This window comes from Coffea arabica, chromosome 2e, assembly GCF_036785885.1.
Source record: "Coffea arabica cultivar ET-39 chromosome 2e, Coffea Arabica ET-39 HiFi, whole genome shotgun sequence".
NCBI lineage: Eukaryota > Viridiplantae > Streptophyta > Magnoliopsida > Gentianales > Rubiaceae > Coffea > Coffea arabica.
The window spans coordinates 24,294,926-24,316,119 of NC_092313.1; the positions used below are offsets into that span (position 1 = coordinate 24,294,926).

The following is a 21,194-nucleotide window of genomic DNA, read 5'->3' on the forward strand; positions in this document are numbered from 1 at the left end:
GAATCTAAGACTCCGTTTGGATTGACTATTTTTTCAAAAAATAAGTTTTTCAAATACAATGTTACAGTAATATACAATAACTCAAAAAACATCCCATCCATATTAGTATATCAAATATTTCAAAAAATTTTATAGTAAAAATTTTTCATGTACACTAATACAATAAAATATTTCAAAAACACCCCTAAAAAATAGTTAATCCAAACAGAGTCCTTGCTATTTGAGCCCAATGGGTACCCAAGCATTTTCCAAAATTTTCCATCAATTAATGGGTACAATTGGGATTTGTCCCATTTTAAACCCAATATCAAATTTCAATACCTATCCCGCCCAAAGTCTCAATGGGCATGGGTAACCCATTGGGACTTGGGACAAATTGCCACCTCTAGTATAACTACTGCCAGCCAGTAGGGGCTTTCAGACTTTTTTTTTTCTTTTTTCTGTTTGACAATTTTTCCTTCCATTCTCTTCCTCTTTGGCTACCAATGTATGCCCAACTCCATCTTTTGTGGCCAAATCTGTTGGAAATAAAAGCGACCTGAACAATGCTAACACTTGAACACTTGAGTCGTGCTTGAAAGCACTGTCCTAAGAAACTATTTCAGAGTATTGAAATATTTCTCCAGGATTAAACAAGTCTTCCTCTACTTTGTTAGAGGGATGTAGAACCAGCAAAATTTGTTCCAAAACCAGCAGGTAAAATAAAAAAGAATAAAGAAAGCAAATAGAGTAGAAGGAATAAAGAGTTCACGAAGTGTAGTCTTCGTTGATCAGCGTGCAAATGAACTGACAAATGGTTCTATTTATAGGCTACAGGATACAGAACAGAGTGATAAAGGATAGGATTTTGAGAGCTGATTTTCCGTGAGAATAAGCATGCATCCCGTACCAGATTTAGCATTTGAAGTGGTCAGAGGTCTATCCTCTATTGTGCAAGCCGAAACGTTTGACATAGTCAAAGCAAGCACGTGAACAATTCCTTTGGCTAAAACATATCAGCTAGCCTTCTGACTTTGCCTTTTAGGCCTTATCAAAATTTTGTCTTTGAAAAAATTCTCCCTAAGAATAGGAACAGACGTTTGGAAAGCTTTGTCAAATAAACTCTTATCATAACAAACATAATAAAATCTTTTGAAATATCTATCATTCACAACAATCTCCCACCTATTTCAAAAGATTTTGGAAAAAAACGTAAAAAATCTGCTGGATTTGTTTGAGCTCAATGTAATCAGTTTGGTGTCTTTTGGACTATGAACCAAACTTAAATTGATAAAATATGTCTTACAAAATTATTGGTGAAAAATATCTTTTTATGAACCAATAATTCTTGTTGTATGACAGAGATCTTATCAATCAAATTATAACTCATAATTTTGCTGTTCAATGCAGTTTCGCGCATTTAGGCCGTGCGCCTGCCTGGTTATTCATGAGAGCTCTAAAGATTTGGCCAAAAATCTTATAGGAGCGGCCCCACTCCACTCACATATAGGTGAATTTATCAAGTGTATACTGCCTTAAATACACCTCCCTAAAGGGATATAAATTCATTAAGAGTATTATACTCAACCTCACAATTACTGGCAGTCAAAGCACTTATCTTTGAAGGGACTTAAATTTCAAGTGCTTTATAGTCAATATCGACTTGTTATTACCCATATGAACCTATTTCATGGGATCACCAATCACATAGGTTGGGTTACCATCTCTATTGACAACCGTTGGCCTAAGTCCCATCTCTCTTGTAGTTTGAAGAATTAATTTTCTTCCTACAGGTTTAGTCAGAGGATCGGCCAAATTCAACTCTGACTTCACAAAATCAATGGAAATAATTCCATCTCTTAGCAGCTGCTTTACGACATCATGTCTCAATCTCATGTGTCGACTTTTACAATTATATGATTTATTTTAGCTATGGCAATCGCTGCTTGACAGTCACAATGTATGGACACAGGAGGCAACAAATCCTTAGTTGAAGGAATATTAGCTAAGAAATTTCTCAACCACTCGGCCTCAGTCCCTGTCAGTTCCAGAGTTACAAACTCTGATTCCATTGTTGATCTAGCAATGATTGTCTGTCTAGCAGATTTCCATGCTATTGCACCACCACCAAGGGTGAACACATAACCACTAGTGGATTTTGTATCATTTGAATCAGAGATCCAATTAGCATCACTGTAACCTTCTAATACAGTGGGAAATCCACTATACAGGATACCAAAATTCATGGTACCTCTCAAATATTTCATTAGTCTGACTAATGCAAACCAATGCTCACGGTTGGGATTATGAGTATATCTACTCAGTCGACATACAGCATAAGCTATATCAGGTCTAGTGAAATTCATCAGATGCATCAGACTCCCAATAATCTGAGCATATTTAGACTGAGCAATTGGGTCACCGTTATTTTTCTTTAATTGAGTGTTAGCATCATAAGGAGTACTCACAGGTGTCACATCATAATTTTCAAACTTCCTAAGAAGTCTCTCTGTATAATGTTCTTGTGACAACATTATACCATCACCTTTCCTTATGATTTTAACACCCAATATTATTTTGGCTTCACCCAAATCTTTTATATCAAAATTAGAAGACAAAAAATATTTAGTACTATTTACAATATCTAGACTAGTACCAAATATAAGCATGTCATCCACATATAATCTGATTATCACATATTGATCATTTATAATTTTGACATATACACATTTATCCACTTCTACAGACGAAAATCCATCTTTCATCAATACTTGATCAAATTTCTCATGCCACTGTTTAGGAGCTTGTTTTAGACCATAAAGAGATTTAATTAATTTACAAACCTTATTTTCTTGTCCAGAAACAATACATCCCTCAGGTTGAAACATATAAATTTCTTCTTCTAAATCACCATTTAAAAAGGCTGTTTTGACATCCATTTGATGAATAACAAGTTTATGGATAGAAGCTAAAGCAAATAAGACTCGAATAGACGCAATTCTAGTTACTGGTGCAAATGTATCAAAATAATCAATATTTTGTTTTTGAGAAAATCCTTTTGTTACTAAACGAGCTTTGTACTTTTCTATAGAGCCATCAGAGTTATATTTTCTTTTAAAAATCCATTTGCACCCAATAGGTTTTGCACCAGGAGATAAGTCTACCAAAATCCAAGTTTTATTTGTCAAGATAGAATCAATTTCAGATTTAATTGCTTCTTTCCAAAATTTACACTCAGGAGAAGAAATAGCATCGGAGTATGTTAAAGGATCATTATCAACAAGAAAGGTTTGGAAATCATTTCCAAATGAAAATTCTTTTCTTGGCCTTTTGCTCCTTCTTAATTCCTCAATTGGAATAATTTCCTTATTTATTTCTACAGGTGCATGAGAAACTTTACTAAACAGTGGAAAAATATGTTCAAAAAATTCAGCATTCTTTGTCTCAATAATTGTATTACAATCAAGTATATCACTTCTTAACACAAGAAATCTATATGCAACACTGTGTTCAGCATATCCAATAAACATACAATCAGAAGTTTTAGAGCCTATTTTTCTTTTCTTAGGTTCAGGCAACAAGACTTTAGCAAGACACCCCCAAACTTTTAAATATTTCAAATTTGGTTTATAATTTTTCCATAACTCATAAGGTGTTTTGCCAGTCTTTTTATGTGGGATTCTATTTTGTAAGTGACATGCAGATAATATAGCTTCTCCCCATAAATTATCTGGAGCATGAGAACTAATTAACATACAGTTCATCATTTCTTTTAACGTTCTATTTTTTCTTTCAGCTACTCCATTAGATTCTGGTGAATAAGGTGGAGTTATTTCATGTATTATGCCTTCCTGTTCACAAAGGTTATCTAAAGTTAAGTATTCTCCACCCCTATCTGATCTAATTCTTTTTATCCTTTTATTAAGTTGATTTTCTACTTCAGACTTATAGGATAAAAAGGCATTATAAGTATCATCTTTATTTCTAAGTAAATAAACTTTGGTATATCTAGAATAGTCATCTATAAAGGTGACATAATACCTTTTCCCACCTCTAGTCATTGTTTGTTTTAAATCACCTAAATCAGTATGAATTAAATTTAATAATTCAGTTTCTCTATGAACAGTTATACAACTTTTCTTTGTTATTTTTGCTTCTGCACATATTTCACATTTGTCCATATTATCATTAATACCAGAAATTAGGCCACATGATTGCATTTTCTTTATATAACCAATATTAACATGTCCTAATCTAGCATGCCATAAAGAAATGGAATCAACAATATAAGCAGAAGAAGATGCATTTTCATTAATCACATTGGAAATATTAAGTACAAAAAGTCCCTGATTACAATAGCCCTTACCCACAAATACATTATTTTTGGTCATTATAATCTTTCCAGATTCAAATGACACTTTCACTCCAACTTTTCCTAGCAATGCTACGGAAACCAGATTTGCCCGAATGTTGGGCACATGCAGCACATCATTGAGGGCCAAAGTTTTTCCTGAAGTGAGTTTCAAGAATACTTTGCCCTTACCCAGAACATTAGCCGTTCGTGAGTCACCAAGGTAGACCACTTCTTCATCATCCCCTATAGGAGTATAGGAGGAAAATGCTTCTCGATTCGCACATATGTGCCGAGTAGCCCCAGAGTCTACCACCCACTCTTTAACATTGGCTGCAATGTTCACTTGAGAGATGACAGCAGCAATTATATCATCTCCTTCGGTTAAGTGCACCTTAGGAGGATTACCATTTGCTCTGTCACCTTTATTAAGTCTGCATTGGACTGCATAATGTCCTGGTTTTCCACAATAAAAGCAATTGCCTCTCTTCTTCTTAAAGTTGGGATTGTTAGGCTTGAAATTAAAATTTTTGGGCTTGTAATTCTGGGATTTATTGGCGTACCTTTTATTATTGCTTTGCACCAGATTGGCTTTGAAAGCCATCTCCTTTGCCTTGGTAGCTCTTAACTCCCTTTTGTTTGAATCCTCAATGAGGATGTGCTTCACGAGCTCATCCATGGTATAATTTTTCTCCTTGTGTTTCAAGTTGTTTTTATAGTCGGCCCATGATTCAGGTAGCTTTTCAATCAGCATGCCTGCAGCGAATTTCTCAGGAAGATTGATGTCTTCATTTTTCAAGTCCTCTAGCAGCATTTGATATTCGGTGATTTGAATTTTCATCTCCTTGTCATCAGTCATTTGCCATTGGTTGTATTTTCCTACGACGAATTTTTGCTTGGTTGCATCTTCGGCAGTAAACTTTGTTACCAAGGCTTCCCAAATTGCCTTGGCTTCTTTGCTGCTACAGTAGACGTCAAATAATTCATTAGAAAGTGTTTGAAGGATAGTGTGTCGACATACCTTATTGGCATATTGCCATGTTTCTTGAGTCTTGGCATCCGTAGTTGCAGAAGGTTGAGATTCAGTGAGCGCATAAGCTACTCCATGGATGTCAAGTAGAGAGTACACACGTTCTTGCCATCTTTTAAAATTTTCATTGGCGAAAATTTCAATTTTGGATACATCCGGAAAGGGCTTGGCGAATGGTAGTGCCACTGCAACAGTTGCTGATGAAGGCTGTGGGGTGCTAACATTGTCAGATGCCATAGTTTCTTAGATTGTTGGAAATAAAAGCGACCTGAACAATGCTAACACTTGAACACTTGAGTCGTGCTTGAAAGCACTGTCCTAAGAAACTATTTCAGAGTATTGAAATATTTCTCCAGGATTAAACAAGTCTTCCTCTACTTTGTTAGAGGGATGTAGAACCAGCAAAATTTGTTCCAAAACCAGCAGGTAAAATAAAAAAGAATAAAGAAAGCAAATAGAGTAGAAGGAATAAAGAGTTCACGAAGTGTAGTCTTCGTTGATCAGCGTGCAAATGAACTGACAAATGGTTCTATTTATAGGCTACAGGATACAGAACAGAGTGATAAAGGATAGGATTTTGAGAGCTGATTTTCCGTGAGAATAAGCATGCATCCCGTACCAGATTTAGCATTTGAAGTGGTCAGAGGTCTATCCTCTATTGTGCAAGCCGAAACGTTTGACATAGTCAAAGCAAGCACGTGAACAATTCCTTTGGCTAAAACATATCAGCTAGCCTTCTGACTTTGCCTTTTAGGCCTTATCAAAATTTTGTCTTTGAAAAAATTCTCCCTAAGAATAGGAACAGACGTTTGGAAAGCTTTGTCAAATAAACTCTTATCATAACAAACATAATAAAATCTTTTGAAATATCTATCATTCACAACAAAATCTACCACTAACTACGGTAACTCCAGTGAAATTGAGATCAAATATCTAGATTGTTATCCGAAAAGAATTCTTCCATTTAAAAGAATTGCATCCAAATCATCATTTGAAGATAGCCAAAACTTTAGTCAAGCGTACAAAATTGAAATGAACCTTGCACTCAAGCTATTGTAAGCCTTAAACAGATTTGCAAATTGGTCTTAGTTTGCAAAGCTGCCTTAACAAATATTCATATTGCTGGTGAGCCCTAGGCCGAGACACGTTTCAAACGCCCCGAGGCAATTAAATGGGATTTAAGTATAGTTGGGCGTTCGCCCTAGACCATGGGGGCTCGTGCACACGGAGTGTACTAGGACGTTTAGGACTTTTGGGCTTTTACTTTTTTTTTTTTTAAGGTTGAACTTTGATTTTGCTTTTCTTTCTCCCTATCTTTGTTTCCTATCTCCTTATTGTTCTTTAGTAAAGTTGAAGAATATTTCATTTGTTTTGTTTTTACAAATTTTCAAAAAAAAAAAAAACAAAGTAGAAATGTCAAAAGGGCTAATTTTTTAGAATATACATTAAAAAAAAAATAATCCGACAAATGTAGCTCTGACTGGGGCATTTCTCAAACTATCAGCACAGCAGCAAATTAAATTTTTTAAATAATTCCCGCACAGCACAGCAGCGGCTGGTCAAATTTTTTTTAAGGATGCCTGTCCACAGCCAGCACAGATGGGGACAGGTGGTAAAAAAAAAAAAAAAGAGCCAGGCGCCTGACACTTGAGTGTAGCAAACTAGTGCTGGATAGATAAATGTAGCATGAAAATGTTTTCAAGTGGCAGCAATTACTAGCAGTTAGCCAGTCACAATATGCAAGTTGTCATCTGCATAACACATAAGGGAACAGGCAGCCAAAACACATGGTGTATAGACAAGTCCTTCAACATATAAAGTTCCTTCAGTTAAGCATTTAGACAGGATACGTAACTTTACGGCATATGTAGCTAAAGGCTGCCACCTTTCTTTTCCAGTGAGATCAATCAGAATGCCATACCCATCAGCAGGTTTGCTGGATGCTGGGACATGACTAAGAAGAGCATCTTCACCACCACAAGCTCCGGCAAAAGAGACATCAAAGCACTTCAAACAAACTTTTTCTAGCTCCGTAGACCACGATTCACCGTAAAGGGGGCAAACGTACAGAAGATCTATAAGAAAAATAAAGCACATTAACTTTTTAAAATGGATCAGACCTCTGCCAGACAGAATAGTGTATGGAAATAGACAACATTAGGCAATAGCAATTACTGCCAAAAAAAATATAAAACTTCTCAAATATACCTTCAACCAGCAACATGATATCCACGAAGAAGTTGCGATACGCATCTCGATCTCCTGTTCGAAGTAAAGATAACAAGGAGCCAATTGTTTCAAAAAGTACTCCATGTCTAGACCTGTAATGAATAATATCAAGAGAATTATGTCAACCGATTCCAGACAGCAGCACAAACCAGTATAATGATTCTATAGCTCACGGAACTAATTTGAAGCACAATGCTTATCTGTTACAGCTCCTTCATATTTTAGACTTGATAGTAGGAGTACATACTGAATTCCATAAAGTTCAATGACAGAAGCCTTGCTGCATTTGCTTTAGATTTTGCATTTCATTCTGTGACAGGCGAGGGGTTTTTTTTATTGGTAAAACTTGTTTCAATGAACTCAAAACTGTGTCAGATGTCATTCATGATCAATGGCTGCGAAAGACATTTTTGAAATTAGTTCACCAAAAAGTTTGGAGCCAGGCAAAGCACTAGCAATCAATAACAAAAGTGATTTAAAAAAAAAAAAAAAAGTGGAAAGAAAATTTCAGGAAAAAAAAAAGAAGTAATGTACCAAGAGGTATAGTAGGAAGAAAATACAGTTGCAGAAAATCTAAACATTCGCTTGACATTTGAAACGAGGAAAGAATGGTATGTAGCTGGATATGTAGCTGCCGTGCTGACTGAGAACGGTAGCTACTGACACCTTGCGGCCGCCCTCAAACTTTTGCAGTGACTGACTTTTGCCAATTAATGCGAGTGACATTTTGGGAATTGGATGGAGAGGAAATTTATTTAGCTGCCATGCTGAGTTAGGTATAGTTTGAGAAATGCCCATGTTAGAGCTACATTTGACGTATTGTTTTTTTTTTTTCACGAATATTCTGAAAAATTAGCCTTGATTTTGTTTGTCATACCTTTTTCTTTCTTTTTCTTTTACGTCAAGATATAGTTATTTTCTACTAGCAAGATTAAATGACTAATGTATTTGCTTAGACTTGAGATTGTGATACTTTATTATTATTTTTTTTTTTGGAGAAACATAGGTTGTAGCTTTGAATAATTGAGTATCAACCTTAAAATTTGAACACTTCATAATCATGAAATTTCATAATTTCTAGCAAAAATATATTAAAATGTAGGATTATAATTTTTCTTGTAGACGGGTGTGTATGGATAGAAGATTATTTGAATTAATTATTATAATGTTTTTTACAATGTAATATACGTGAGATATAAAGTGATTGAAAATATAAAAAGTTGTGTTGAAGAATTGTTTCTATATCCCTGTTTGGATTGTGATTTTCTACCAAAAATTTTTTATATTATCATCAACAGATTTTTCAATCAATTTTTTACTTTGAATACATCAAATCGCTATATTTTCCTCCAAAAAATCTTAAAAATAGCAACCAAACAAGGAATTTGTGTTTGGAAAATGTTTTCAAGGGAATCTGACTTAATTATCGGGGGAGACCCTGAGAACTAGATCTCGGACTGGGACCCAAGAACTAGACCCCGAGATTGTCAACTCGGACTAGGACCCCAAGAACTGAACCTCGAACCAAGATACCTTGAATCCTAGTTCTACTTAACCACTGGGCCAATGGCTCAGTGGCCACCAGGGAGGGACTTTAAGTCCCTCCTTGGACTGTAGATGAGGGTTCAAACCTTACCTGCAGCGAAAAAAATCTAAGAGTTGTGCCATAACACTTCCTTAGTTTAGTTGGGTATGTATACCCACTAGCCCCTACCACAACCTCCTTAGGCTCCCCCCTCCCTCCTAGATTAGGATAGATTAGGTTATACAAATGTATTGTTGCTGACAAAAAAAAAAAAGAATCCTAGTTCTACTTAGGCTATTTTCTTTGAAATCTTATGATATTCTGTATCCCTTGAAAAAGTATTCATGTTCAAGAACTGAACAGAAGGCCAGGTCATTCGACCTCCTTTATGTCAGAACAGAAGATCAATTCATCGGACCTTTTCTACATCAGTTCATCAAACTCAGTTCATCTTATCCTAATAGGTTAGCCCAAGCAAGCGTGGGTCATCTCAGTTGTCTTTAGCTTTACTGAATTTGGTACAAATTTCCTCACATAAAATTTTGACCTAATTTGATCTCAGGTTAAAAATTTACAATTTTGATTTTGATTGAATCCGAATTTGAAAACCATTAATGAATTTGACTGAAGAAGAATAAAACACACAGATATGTGTGTGTGTGTGTGTATTATTACATGGTTCAACATGTATTATAACACATTATAATAACTATTGGTGAAAAGGTTCTTTCTGGATGGTCAAACTGAGCTGACCTAGTACGTCCTCTTCCTAAGTGAGATGTCTTTGTACTGTACTTTTCTTGATACGCATACTAGACGGGGCTTTTTCCCCCGGGATACTTCCGATGATTAAGTTAGTTTTGTAAGAAATGAATAATGGGAATGAAAACAGTAACGAGTTGACAGGGTGTCAACCTGTGCAATAATAAAAACCTGCTCAAACTAAAGGTAATTTCTGTAGACAGTGATAAGTAGGGTCGAATCCACAGGGACTGGGGATATTTGTCTCCTTTGAAGTTCACAGTAACAAGAGGGTGTTTTTGTATCAGAGGTGACAATTTAAGCAATTCAACTAAAAGTAAAATAATAAAAATAAAATAGCCAGTTAGAAATTAAATAACAATTTACTAAAATCAAATGAGTGATAATTAAGGATCTAGCCAAGGAATAATTTCAGCCATGTTTCACCTAATTGATCATTGAAACAAAGGCAATTCCAATTATTTACCAATAAATAGGTTATAACTGCCAAACAAGCGATGACAGTCAACCCCTCCTTCCTGTGTCGGTGATTAAGGTACGCCCGTTAATCACTACTCTAATTGGGAAATAATCTCAGGTACGCCCGTAAGATTTGATTTCCCAATTGCCTTACGTATTAGAGAAGCCCTATTCTAACCAAATAACGCACTACTAGGGCTATTTCAGATTAGCCTGCGTATCCCTCTGACACGAATCTAATCAAGCCAGATGTCACTAATTCAAGGCAATTAAACAATTACGAATTTAATGCCCTAATTGACAATAGATTATCAAACTAACTAATTATCCGGATGCAAGACAATCAATTAATTAAATAATCATAAATATTGCAATCAAGGAATATGCGAATACTAATAAATAAAAGAGAAAGATTAAATTAAATCGATCTCACAATTTTTTTAGGTGACCCAAAGCATCCGTTGTCCCTTGACTAAAGTGAGAAAATTAGTTCATATTTAATGAACCAAATCCACGCAAAATGGAAGAGTAAACCGCGGCCATCAATTGGAGAATGGGTAAATTTAATTCGATGGAATACTGACTACAAAGAAAGGCTACAGGAAGTAATTCATTGCTTTGCTTTGTTTGGTCTTGACATCCGCAGGAAGCAAAGCCAATACGAAGCCAAAAGAAAAGTCAAAGTTTCTAAGCTAGACTATCATACGGTAAACTAAGGAAAAAGCAAAGTAGTGCTCCCTCAATTCCTATACTCTTTAATTACTCACTAAACTCCCCTGATGTGCGGCGGCCCCCTTTTTCTTTTCCTCTTCAAAAACTGCAGGCCCCAGCCTCCTGCCATTCTTGCTGCCGTAAGCCTAAATTACCAAAATGGGCACAAGTTTTCCCTTCCAAAAATATCCTTGGGACAAGCTCTATCATTTGGACTCCTTTTCTGTCAAATTAGCACCTGTTATTATATTTTCGCTCTACTCCCTAAAATAAATGCAAAATGCTAAAAGTGAGTAGAATCCAGCAATTAATCCACATCAAATCAGGTAATAGGGGAAATTAAGAATAATATAAATGATAAAATCACACCCTATCAATTCCCCCACACCTAAACCATGCTTGTTCTCAAGCATAAGAATAGTAAACAGACACCAAAATTTGATGATGGCTATTGCCCTATCTACTATATTGCCAAGATACCAAGGAATACCATATACCGAGCGTTAGTGATCAAAATTCGATAGACATCACCTCGGTTAGTTTCTAAACTACAAACTCTTTCAATTCCAAGTTAACTAATCTAGAAAAAATGAATGACGCGCAACATTTATCAGCAAATGGTCCGAATATTAACCCAAATCTCCATATTAAGTCCACACATTGGCAAGCTGACCTCTAACACACACTAACACAACCTGCACTTTTTTTTTTCACGTCTCCTACTATTTATTCTTTTTTTTCTCTTTTGATTTTTTTTTTTAGTAATAGCACAAAAGACTTAGTCTCTAGCCATTGAAGCCTTTTGACGCAAACTCCGACATTTTTCAGATGAAGGGGCCCGGTTACTCAGCTCCTATCGCTATACGACTACGTACTCATAGAAAATACTACTTTTTGACACGAGAATCGACACTTTTAGATGCAGATCCCCGGTTACTCAGTAGTAACTAATAGCGGAGTACAGTCAAGTTTATTCACAGCCAAATAACACAATAATGCAAAATAACACCATTAAAAAATAAGAATAGGAACAGCTAGGCTCATTATTGCCCAACATGGAGTATTAGAGTCAATATTGGACCAATTCACATTAAAACACCAACAGTCATTCCTTATGCCTAGAAAAGTTAGCAAAGAAGTCAAAAGAGTCAAGCAGTCATCGATATTCACCAAAGAGATGTTTTGGACTCAACCACATCAACTCGATACGCTTTTATTATTAAAACTTGGCAAGAGTAGATTTAAAGTCAACAATCTAACATCAAACTTTTGTATTTATATGAGAGCTAATCAGCAAAAAGAAAGAAAGAGACCCAAACAACAAACTAAAAATAAAGGAAAAATACCTAAAAACTAAAAACTACTAAAAACGAGAATCACAATATCCAAACCCCCCCACACCTAAATGCTACATTGCCCTCAATGTAGCAAGTAAACATCGAAAGTAGAAGAGAGGGCAACAAAACTCCCCTGGAATCGGGTTAAAGTGGAAGGTGAGATGGTGCTGGGGTGGAAAACCCGAGTGCTGCATGAATGCCGCTAAATTCTGTGCCATAGCAGCGACATTGTTGTTGATGTTAATCATCCAAGCCTCCAAATTCACAACCTTCGTCCGGAGCTGGCGCCAGTCCTCAGCCCCTGGTGGTGGAGGGGGGCGAGCGGAGGTCGACGGGCCGGGCTCACTGCCAACTGGGGCCGACTGGGTAAAAGAAGGGTGAGATGGGGCGCGGGGCGGTCGCAGGGGAACAAAACGGTAGCGGCCATCGACAAGCTCCAGAATTCCCATCCTCTCTAAGCGTTCAGCATTTAGATATTCCATGTCGCAGGCCAAGTGGAGATTATGATCTTGTAGATTCAGAACGCCTAACTGGATCGCCAAGTGCGTGATGTACGACCCAAGGATCAAGGGTTTGTTCTTCTTTGCCATAATGGACTTGAACTGTGCCGCCAACCAACACCCCAAGTTGACCTTGAACCCATTTTTCATGCACCAAAGGAAGAAGAGCTCCGGTCGAGAGATGATACCGGAGCTGTCCTTTCTACCCGAGTAGCTATATGCCAAGAGGCGCTGAACATACCGAGCACTCGGATCCTCGATAAAGGAGCTCCTAGACTTAAATGGGTCATAACGCTGCCTGTCGATAGACATGTCCTCCCACATATCGCGGTAGGCGGAAAGAAAAGGTTTCACATAATCGCAGGCACTCTCGGCATATTCCCTAGTCTCAGAGTACTCCGGAGGGATGAAACCAAAAGCCAGATTAAATTGGGTAATAGAGAAATCGAATTCCTGACCCATGAGACGGAAATGGATGTCATTGGGAGTCTCAACTGTATACCTAGCAGGTAAATCGAACTCAAAAGTGGAGTAAAACTCCCTTGTCAACTCGACAAAGGCGGATTGGAAGATAGCGAGATAGGGGCGCCATCCAATGGCGGTGTACATGCGCTCAACCTCCTCTTGGATACCCAGAAAAGCCATAGTCATGTTGTCTGCGCACTTGCACGGAATGATACGCCGCTCACAGACTTGAGCATAGCGCCGCTGATCGGCGGGTCTCGTGAACTCTAAATGCCCGCCGAGGTGAGTGGCGGAGGCCACGTAGGCACCCCTACCCCTACCTAACCGGGTTCGGACACCGGAAGCGGATGGTTGATTTGTTGGGGTATTGACTGTAATGGAGGGTTGGGGTGAGGCTTGAGATCGAGTAGCTCTAGATCTAGAGGAGGATTTTGGTCTCGCCATGGCCGCTAACAGTCAACTCAAATCACAAAATACAGGATTTCCAACAGAGCAACTAGCAGAGGTAGAGCAACAACAATACAATAGTCTCCAAATATGTGTTCAACCTCTAGAAAATTTCAATGCGTCACAGAAAGTCAACAGAGGACTAAGAGTATAACCAGAGTGAACACCTATAATAAATCGAGGAAACTCAGCACATCCCCCAGGCTGCTGGAGCTAAGCAGCAACCCAAGAGCCAATTATGTCCCTAATTCAGGTAACGGCATGCACAACTGATATGACTTCAAAAATAGCAGTTTTAACCAACAGCCAGACGGACACCAAAAATGAAATTAAATTTGACCACCCTCAACAAGTGAATCCAGCATCACAAGTCTCTCAATCAACATACAAACAACAGCTACCAAATTGAATAGTCAAGAGCAACCAAAGTGCAGCCAGAATTTCAGCAGATGGTCCCAATTTGGACAGTAAATGCAACCAGAATCAACCATACACTCTCAGCCAATCCCAAAAGAAGCATCAAAATCAAGTGACAATACTCCAACTAGTACCACTGGTGGGATTCACAGTAAGTAAAGAAAACCAAACGCCACCCCAACTACTGATAAATCCCAGATGATACCAATCAATACCAAGAAATGGTGATGGGATTTCAAATACCTTCACTGGTTGCCCAATAAAGAAACTGGATTTGTAATGGCGAAGAGAAATGGTATTTGACAGTGGTGGAAGGCTGGTAGCGACGCTGAGCTGGATTGGCGACGCGGGCTTCTGCTCGGGCATGGGACGCGGCGAGTGGAGGCAAGAGGGCGGAGACGTGCAGCTGGGCTTGTGGCAATAGTGGTGGAGTGAGATCGAGAGGAGGCGAGAGGCGGACAGCGGCGGCGCGAGGAGCCGCGGGCGGAGCAAGCGTGACGCGTGAGGAGCCGCGGCTGCGCCAGGGTGAGTCGTCGGCGGGCGAAAGTGGCGGCAATGCTCCGCGAGGAAGGAGAAGAAGTGGCGCGTTGATCGGGCTCTGGCGTGCGGCGATGGCTTTCAGCAGCAGTGACGACGAGATCGAAGATGACGGCGCACGATGGGTCTCAGTCGAACAAGAGGAAGAAACAGCAGAGAAGAAAGGAAGAAAGAAAAGGGAAAGAAAGAAGAAGAAAGAAAAAGAAGGAAAAACAAAATAAAAAAAGAAAAAGACAACAAAATAGTTTTTTTTTGGTTTTTTTTTAAAAAAATTTTTCGATTTTTTTCTTCTTCTTCCTACTTTTATTACTTTTTATTTTTTTATTACTTTTTATTATATATATATTTTTTATAATAAAAATATTTTTTTATTATTATTAATTTTTTCTTTTTTTTAATATTATTATTACTACAAAACATATTTTTGAAAATTAGAGAATAAAAGAAAATCAATAACCGTTCTCTTTTTTTTTTTGAATCCTTACCTTTCCCACGAAAGTGTCGCGAGCACGTCAAGAAGGCACGGAATGAGAAGCTTCGAGGTTATTTGACGCGGGGACGTCATGAAGGCAAGATCCCCTTTTGACGATTCTGACCATGAACTCTCCATACATCATGACGTGGGCACGTCATGAGGGCAAAAACCCCTTCTGACGATTCTGATAATAAGCTCTCCATACGTCATGACGCGGGCGCGTCATGACAGAAGGACACCTACAAATCATCAGAATGAAAATTGAAACCTGAAATCATTCAAATTCAATGAAAACATATTTAAACTATCACACAAAATCAAACAAACAATTAGAAGAAACAATTGAGTTGCCTCCCAATGAGCGCCTTTCTTTAATGTCTTTGGTTAGAAATGGTAAAGTGTCACTGATTAGGACACGGTGGTGCATCTAGACGTATCGTTTCCATTTCTCCACTTGGAAAACCTTTATAATAATGTTTGAGACGGTGTCCATTCACCACAAACTTGTTGTCTGTCTTAGCACTCTGGACTTCAACTGTACCATAGGGGAAAACGTGAGTCACAACGAAAGGGCCAATCAACAGGAACGTAACTTACCCGGGAAGAGTTTAAACCTGGATTGGTACAGGAGAACCTTCTGACCAACTTCAAAGGTTTTTCTTGAAATTTGTTGATCATGAAATGCCCGGCTTTTCTCCTTATAAATTAATGCGTTCTCGTATGCTTCGTTCCGGATCTCCTCCAATTCTGGTAAATCCAACTTCCGTTGGGCACCGGCCTCTTCTAGGGTTATGTAGCACTGTTTTATCACCCAAAAAGCCTTGTGTTCGAACTCCACTGGAAGGTGACACAGCTTCCCAATTACCAATCTGTACGGTGACATCCCTATAGGGGTCTTGTACGCCGTCCGATAGGCCCAGAGTGCATCTTCTAACCGTTGACTCCAATCTTTCCTATCGGGCCGCACCATTTTCTCCAAAATGGACTTAATCTCCCGATTCGATACCTCTGCTTGACCATTGGTCTGAGGGTGGTACGACGTTGAGACCCTGTGGAGTACACCATACCGGTTAAATAGTGCGGCTATGGTCTTATTGCAGAAATGCGTCCCCCTGTCACTAACAATGGCCCTGGCATCCCAAATCGCACAAAAATATTATACCTGCCAAAATCTGCAACTACCTTCGAATCATTAGTCCGAGTGGCCTTAGTCTCTACCCATTTAGACACGTAATCGACTGTTAACAAAATATACACAAGACCAAATGACGTAGGAAAATGCCCCATGAAATCTATACTCCAGACATAAAAAATTTTGACAAAAATCAACGGGACCTGGGGCATATGATCTCTACGGGCTATATTACCTACCCTTTGACAGTGATCACACGACTTACAAAATACATAAGCATCCTAAAACAATGAAGGCCAATAAAAACCATTTTCTAATACCTTATGAGCAGTTCTCTTGGATCCAAAATGACCTCCACAGGCAAAAGTATCACAAAAAGTTAAAATTGATTGAAATTCAGCCTCACTTACACATCTCCTCATCAATTGATCTGCACATCTCTTCCACAAGTACGGGTCATCCCAGATAAAATACTTGGCGTCGCTCTTCAATTTATCCCTTTTCGATTTTGGCCAATCTGTAGGAAAACTACCCGTTACTAGATAATTGACTAAATCAGCATACCAAGGCAATTGAGAATTTAAAGAAAATAAATGCTCTACAGGGAATGCATCCTTCAATGGTTCGTTCTCCTCTTTCACTGGTATGCGACTCAAGTGGTCAGCTTCTAGATTCTCTGAGCCCCTTTTATCCCTTATCTCCAAGTCAAATTCCTGTAATAGCAATATCCACCTGATAAGCCTCGATTTTGCATCCTTCTTGGTTATTAGGTACCTTAATGCTGCATGATCAGAAAATACAATAATTTTAGCACCCAATAAATATGGGCTAAACTTTTCTAAGGCGAAAATAACAGCTAGAAACTCCTTCTCAGTGGTGGAGTAATTCAATTGGGTCTCTTTCAAAGCTCGAGATGCATAGTAGATGACGTGAGTTGCCTTCCCTACTCTTTGCCCAAATACAGCCCTTACAGCATGATTACTGGCATCGCACATGATCTCAAATGGCAGACTCCAGTCAGGGGGTTGGATGATCGGGAGTGAGGTCAATAGTTCCTTCAATTTATCGAAAGCTTTCTCACATTTGTCATCGAATTCGAAAGCCACATCTTTTTGTAAAAGTTGGAATAACGGGGCTCCAATTTTCGAAAAATCCTTGATGAACCTTCGATAAAAACCTGCATGTCCAAGAAAAGAATGCACCTCCCGCACACTCACGGGGTAAGGTAAAGCAGATATAATATATATTTTCGCCCTTAGAAGATACAATATGACCCAGGACTATTCCGTATTCAACCATAAAATGACACTTTTCCCAATTAAGTACGAGATTAGTCTCTATACATCTTATTAAGATCAATTTCAGGTTATCTAAACATGTATCAAAACTATCACCATACACACTGAAATCGTCCATGAAAACCTCAATAATTTTTTCCATATATTCAGAAAAAATGCTTACCATACATCTCTGGAATGTTGCAGGTGTATTGCACAACCCGAAGGGCATTCGTCTATAAGCAAAGGTCCCAAACGGGCACGTGAAGGTCGTCTTCTCTTGATCCTTCGGTGCAATGGCTATTTGAAAATATCCTAAAAATCCATCCAAAAAGCAATAGTAAGCTCTACAAGCTAAACGTTCAACCATTTGGTCAATGAAAGGAAGAGGGAAATGGTCCTTTTTGGTGACGGCGTTTAGCCTACGGTAGTCAATACACTGCTTCCATCCAGTGAGTTTGCGCACTGGCACGAGCTCACCCGTTTGGTTGGCCCCCACTGTCACTCCTGCCTTCTTTGGGACTACCTGGACCGGACTCACCCAAGGGTTATCTGATATTGTAAAGATGATCCCCACATCTAGTAGTTTCAAAATTTCTTTCTTTGCCACTTCCATCATAAGGGGGTTAAGCCTCCTTTGAGCCTGCCGTACGGGTTTGGCATCCTCTTCCAATCTAATCCGGCGCATACAAATGGACGGGTTTATCCCCTTAATGTCTGCGATGGTCCAACCTATTGCCTCTTTATGCTTTCTTAGAACCCGGATTAACTTCTCCTCTTAGGTGTCTGATAGTGCAGCTAAGATAATCGTCGGGAGTGTTTCGTTGTTGCCCAAATACGCATATTTTAAGTGTTTCGGCAGGGGTTTCAACTCTAATACAGGTGCCTGCACCACAAATGGTAATTCCCTTTGGTGAGATTCGGGAATGAAAATAGGTAAAACTTCATACCTTTTTGTTGAGGTTGGCAATGAGTGTAATGCCCCTATTGTGCATTTCAAATCTTCACTCCATTCTACCTCAGGAGTTGTCTCCAACTCGAGGTGCTTGGTTAAAACTACTTCCAATTCATCCCGACCAACAGTTTCAAATACTTCCTGCACCGCAGGGTCAATAGCACTCACAGAGAAAACAGAACTAAAGTTGAAATTTGAGGGATATTTCATAGTATCAAAGATATTAAAAAGCACAATTTCTCCATCAAATTTCATGGACAAGGTACTCTTGTTAGCATCAATTTTTGTCTGTGCTGTGCTAAAAAAGGGTGTACCTAATAGTAAGGGTGAGGGATCGGGTGAGTGGTCATCATCCATGTCAAGTACATAAAAATCAGATGGAAATACTAAATCATTAATTTTAACCAACACATCTTCAATTAACCTATCAGGATATGCATTAGTTCGGTCAGTTAATTGGATAATTATCCCAGTTTCTTTTAATGGACCCAGGTTTAGGGAAGCACAGATAGGTTTTGACATTACATTAATAGATGCCCCTAAGTCCAACATGGTTTTCCTAATCAACATATTTCCTATCCTACAAGGGATTGTGAATATACCTAGGTCCCCGCACTTTGGTAGAAGTTTCCTCTCTAGGACCGCCGACACACTTTCCCCCACAATGACTCTTTCATCTCCCCTTAGCCGCTTTCGATTGACGCACAGGTTTCTCAGAAATTTTACATATTTCGGCACCTGTTTAATTGCGTCTAACAGGGGAATATTAATCTCTACCTTGCGAAAAATCTCCAGGATCTCCCTCTCCTTATCCTATTTCTTCGATTTTTTCAACCTGTTAGGAAAAGGCGGCGGGTTAGCCTTAACTGGAATGACTTGGTCCGGTAGTACCTTTGAATCCGTGCCATTGCTGTCCTCCCTTTCAAGCTCATTTTCGATTTTTTTCTCATCTTTGTCCTTATGGATCACAGGTTCAGGCCCCTGAATCTCCTTACCGCTCCTTAGGGTCATCGCGCTTACGTTCTTCGGGTTCACTTCAGGTTGAGACGGCAATTTACCTTGAACTTGGGACACCAAACGGTTGATGGTTGTGACCATTTGACTCATCTGATTTCTTATACTCTGCATTTCGGAGTCCGTTCTTTGCTGATTTTGCGCAGTGGTTGCTATCAGTTGTTTCATTATCTCCTCCAAAGATGGACTAGAGCTCGGTGGCGGAGGTGGTCGGGATTGGTACTGCTGCTGGTACCCTTGTTGTCTATTTGGCACGAAATTAGTCTGCCTATTCTCTCCATACCTGAGGTTAGGGTGGTCCCTCCAACCAGGGTTGTAGATACTTGAATAGGGGTCATAGGGTCTTCTTGGTGCGGGCGCGTGACCTGCCATATTCACTTGCTCTGCGCTCTCCTCTTGCATCATTGGACACATGTCCATAGAGTGACCCATACTAGTGCAAATCCCTCACACCTTGGCCTGTGAGCACTTCCTACAGCTAATTGTCACACGAAAGATGTCAATTCAGAAATTTGCTGTTGGATGGAGGATGTTTCTACCTCATTCACCATACGCGTTGGGACATCCTCCCTCGTACCAAACTGCTGCGAATTTTCAACTATTCCTTCAATTAGCTCCCACGCAGCTCGAGGGGTCTTATTCACCAGTGCTCCCCACTCGCGGCATCAATTATGCTCCTGTCTCAAAAAATTAGCCCATCGTAAAAGTATTGTATGAGCAACTGCTCACTTATCTGGTGCTGGGGGCACTTGATGCACAATTTCTTGAACCGCTCCCAATACACATAGAGTGACTCCCCTGGGTGCTGATTGATACCGTAAATTTCTTTCCTTAGACTTGCAGCCCTGGACGCAGGAAAATATTTATCTAAAAAAATTTTCTTTAATTGGTTCCACGTGGTGATGCTACCTGGTGGCAGGTAGTACAGCCAGTTCTTTGCAAAATCCTTGAAGGAAAAAGGGAATGCCCTCATTTTTATTTGCTCTTCTATAATGCTCGGGGGTTTCATACTGTTGCACACGACATCAAACTCTTGCAAATGCTTATAAGACTCCTCACCTGGTAAATCATGAAAAGATGGTAGAAGATGAATTAGACCAGATTTTAATTCAAATGGGGTGTTATCATTTAAGGTGGGGAAGGCAATGCATAAAGGCTGCTGATTTAAATCAGGAGCAGCCAACTCCCTTAATGTTCGTGCATTAGCCATGGTGCCTTCCTCCTGGTCAGAGTCACTCGAAGTGTCACCAAACGAATCTGTTGATTCAACTTCTGACTCAGGTCTCTAAGATGCAGCACTGAAATGCTCCTCTCTGAGCCGTCTGGTCTCTTTTCTTGTCCTACGCGCAGTCTTTTCTACCTCGGCGTCGAAAATTAATTCACCTGTACGAGAAGAATGAGGCATACACTTGAAAAATATCAGAAAGTTAGATCTTAAATGAAATTAAAAAGAAACAAATAACAACGCCTGTCCCCGGCAGCGGCGCCAAAAATTGACAGGGTGTCAGCCTATGCAATAATAAAAACCTGCTCAAACTAAAGGTAATTTCTGTAGACAATGATAAGTAGGGTCGAATCCACAGGGATTGGGG

The 21,194-nt window shown here is 39.1% G+C and overlaps 2 protein-coding genes across 2 annotated transcripts; both read right to left on the bottom strand.

The window, feature by feature from the left end:
• Positions 1 to 1,871: 1,871 nt before the first annotated feature.
• LOC140036164 (uncharacterized) lies at positions 1,872 to 5,597 on the bottom strand. The gene is made up of 2 exons (XM_072077465.1): positions 4,021 to 5,597; positions 1,872 to 2,664 (listed from the first exon to the last, which is right to left on the bottom strand). The coding sequence occupies exons 1-2, from the start codon at positions 5,595 to 5,597 to the stop codon at positions 1,872 to 1,874; spliced, it is 2,370 nt and encodes a 789-aa protein (XP_071933566.1).
• Positions 5,598 to 15,625: 10,028 nt separating this feature from the next.
• Positions 15,626 to 20,034, bottom strand: LOC140036165 (uncharacterized). Its single transcript, XM_072077466.1, has 8 exons — positions 19,480 to 20,034; positions 18,652 to 18,729; positions 17,818 to 18,159; positions 16,767 to 17,510; positions 16,622 to 16,637; positions 16,387 to 16,462; positions 15,822 to 16,273; positions 15,626 to 15,759 (listed from the first exon to the last, which is right to left on the bottom strand). The coding sequence occupies exons 1-8, from the start codon at positions 20,032 to 20,034 to the stop codon at positions 15,626 to 15,628; spliced, it is 2,397 nt and encodes a 798-aa protein (XP_071933567.1).
• Between the last annotated feature and the right edge of the window lie 1,160 nt (positions 20,035 to 21,194).

Coding starts and splice junctions, on each gene's coding strand:
- LOC140036164 (XM_072077465.1), bottom strand. CDS start 5,597: ATGGCATCTGACAATGTTAGCACCCCACAGCCTTCATCAGCAACTGTT. Junction 2,665..4,020: donor ATGACTAGAGGTGGGAAAAG/GTATTATGTCAC, acceptor TGTGATAATCAG/ATTATATGTGGATGACATGC.
- LOC140036165 (XM_072077466.1), bottom strand. CDS start 20,034: ATGGGTCACTCTATGGACATGTGTCCAATGATGCAAGAGGAGAGCGCA. Junction 17,511..17,817: donor CAACATTCCAGAGATGTATG/GTAAGCATTTTT, acceptor AGGTTCATCAAG/GATTTTTCGAAAATTGGAGC. Junction 15,760..15,821: donor CAGGTTTAAACTCTTCCCGG/GTAAGTTACGTT, acceptor CCTATGGTACAG/TTGAAGTCCAGAGTGCTAAG.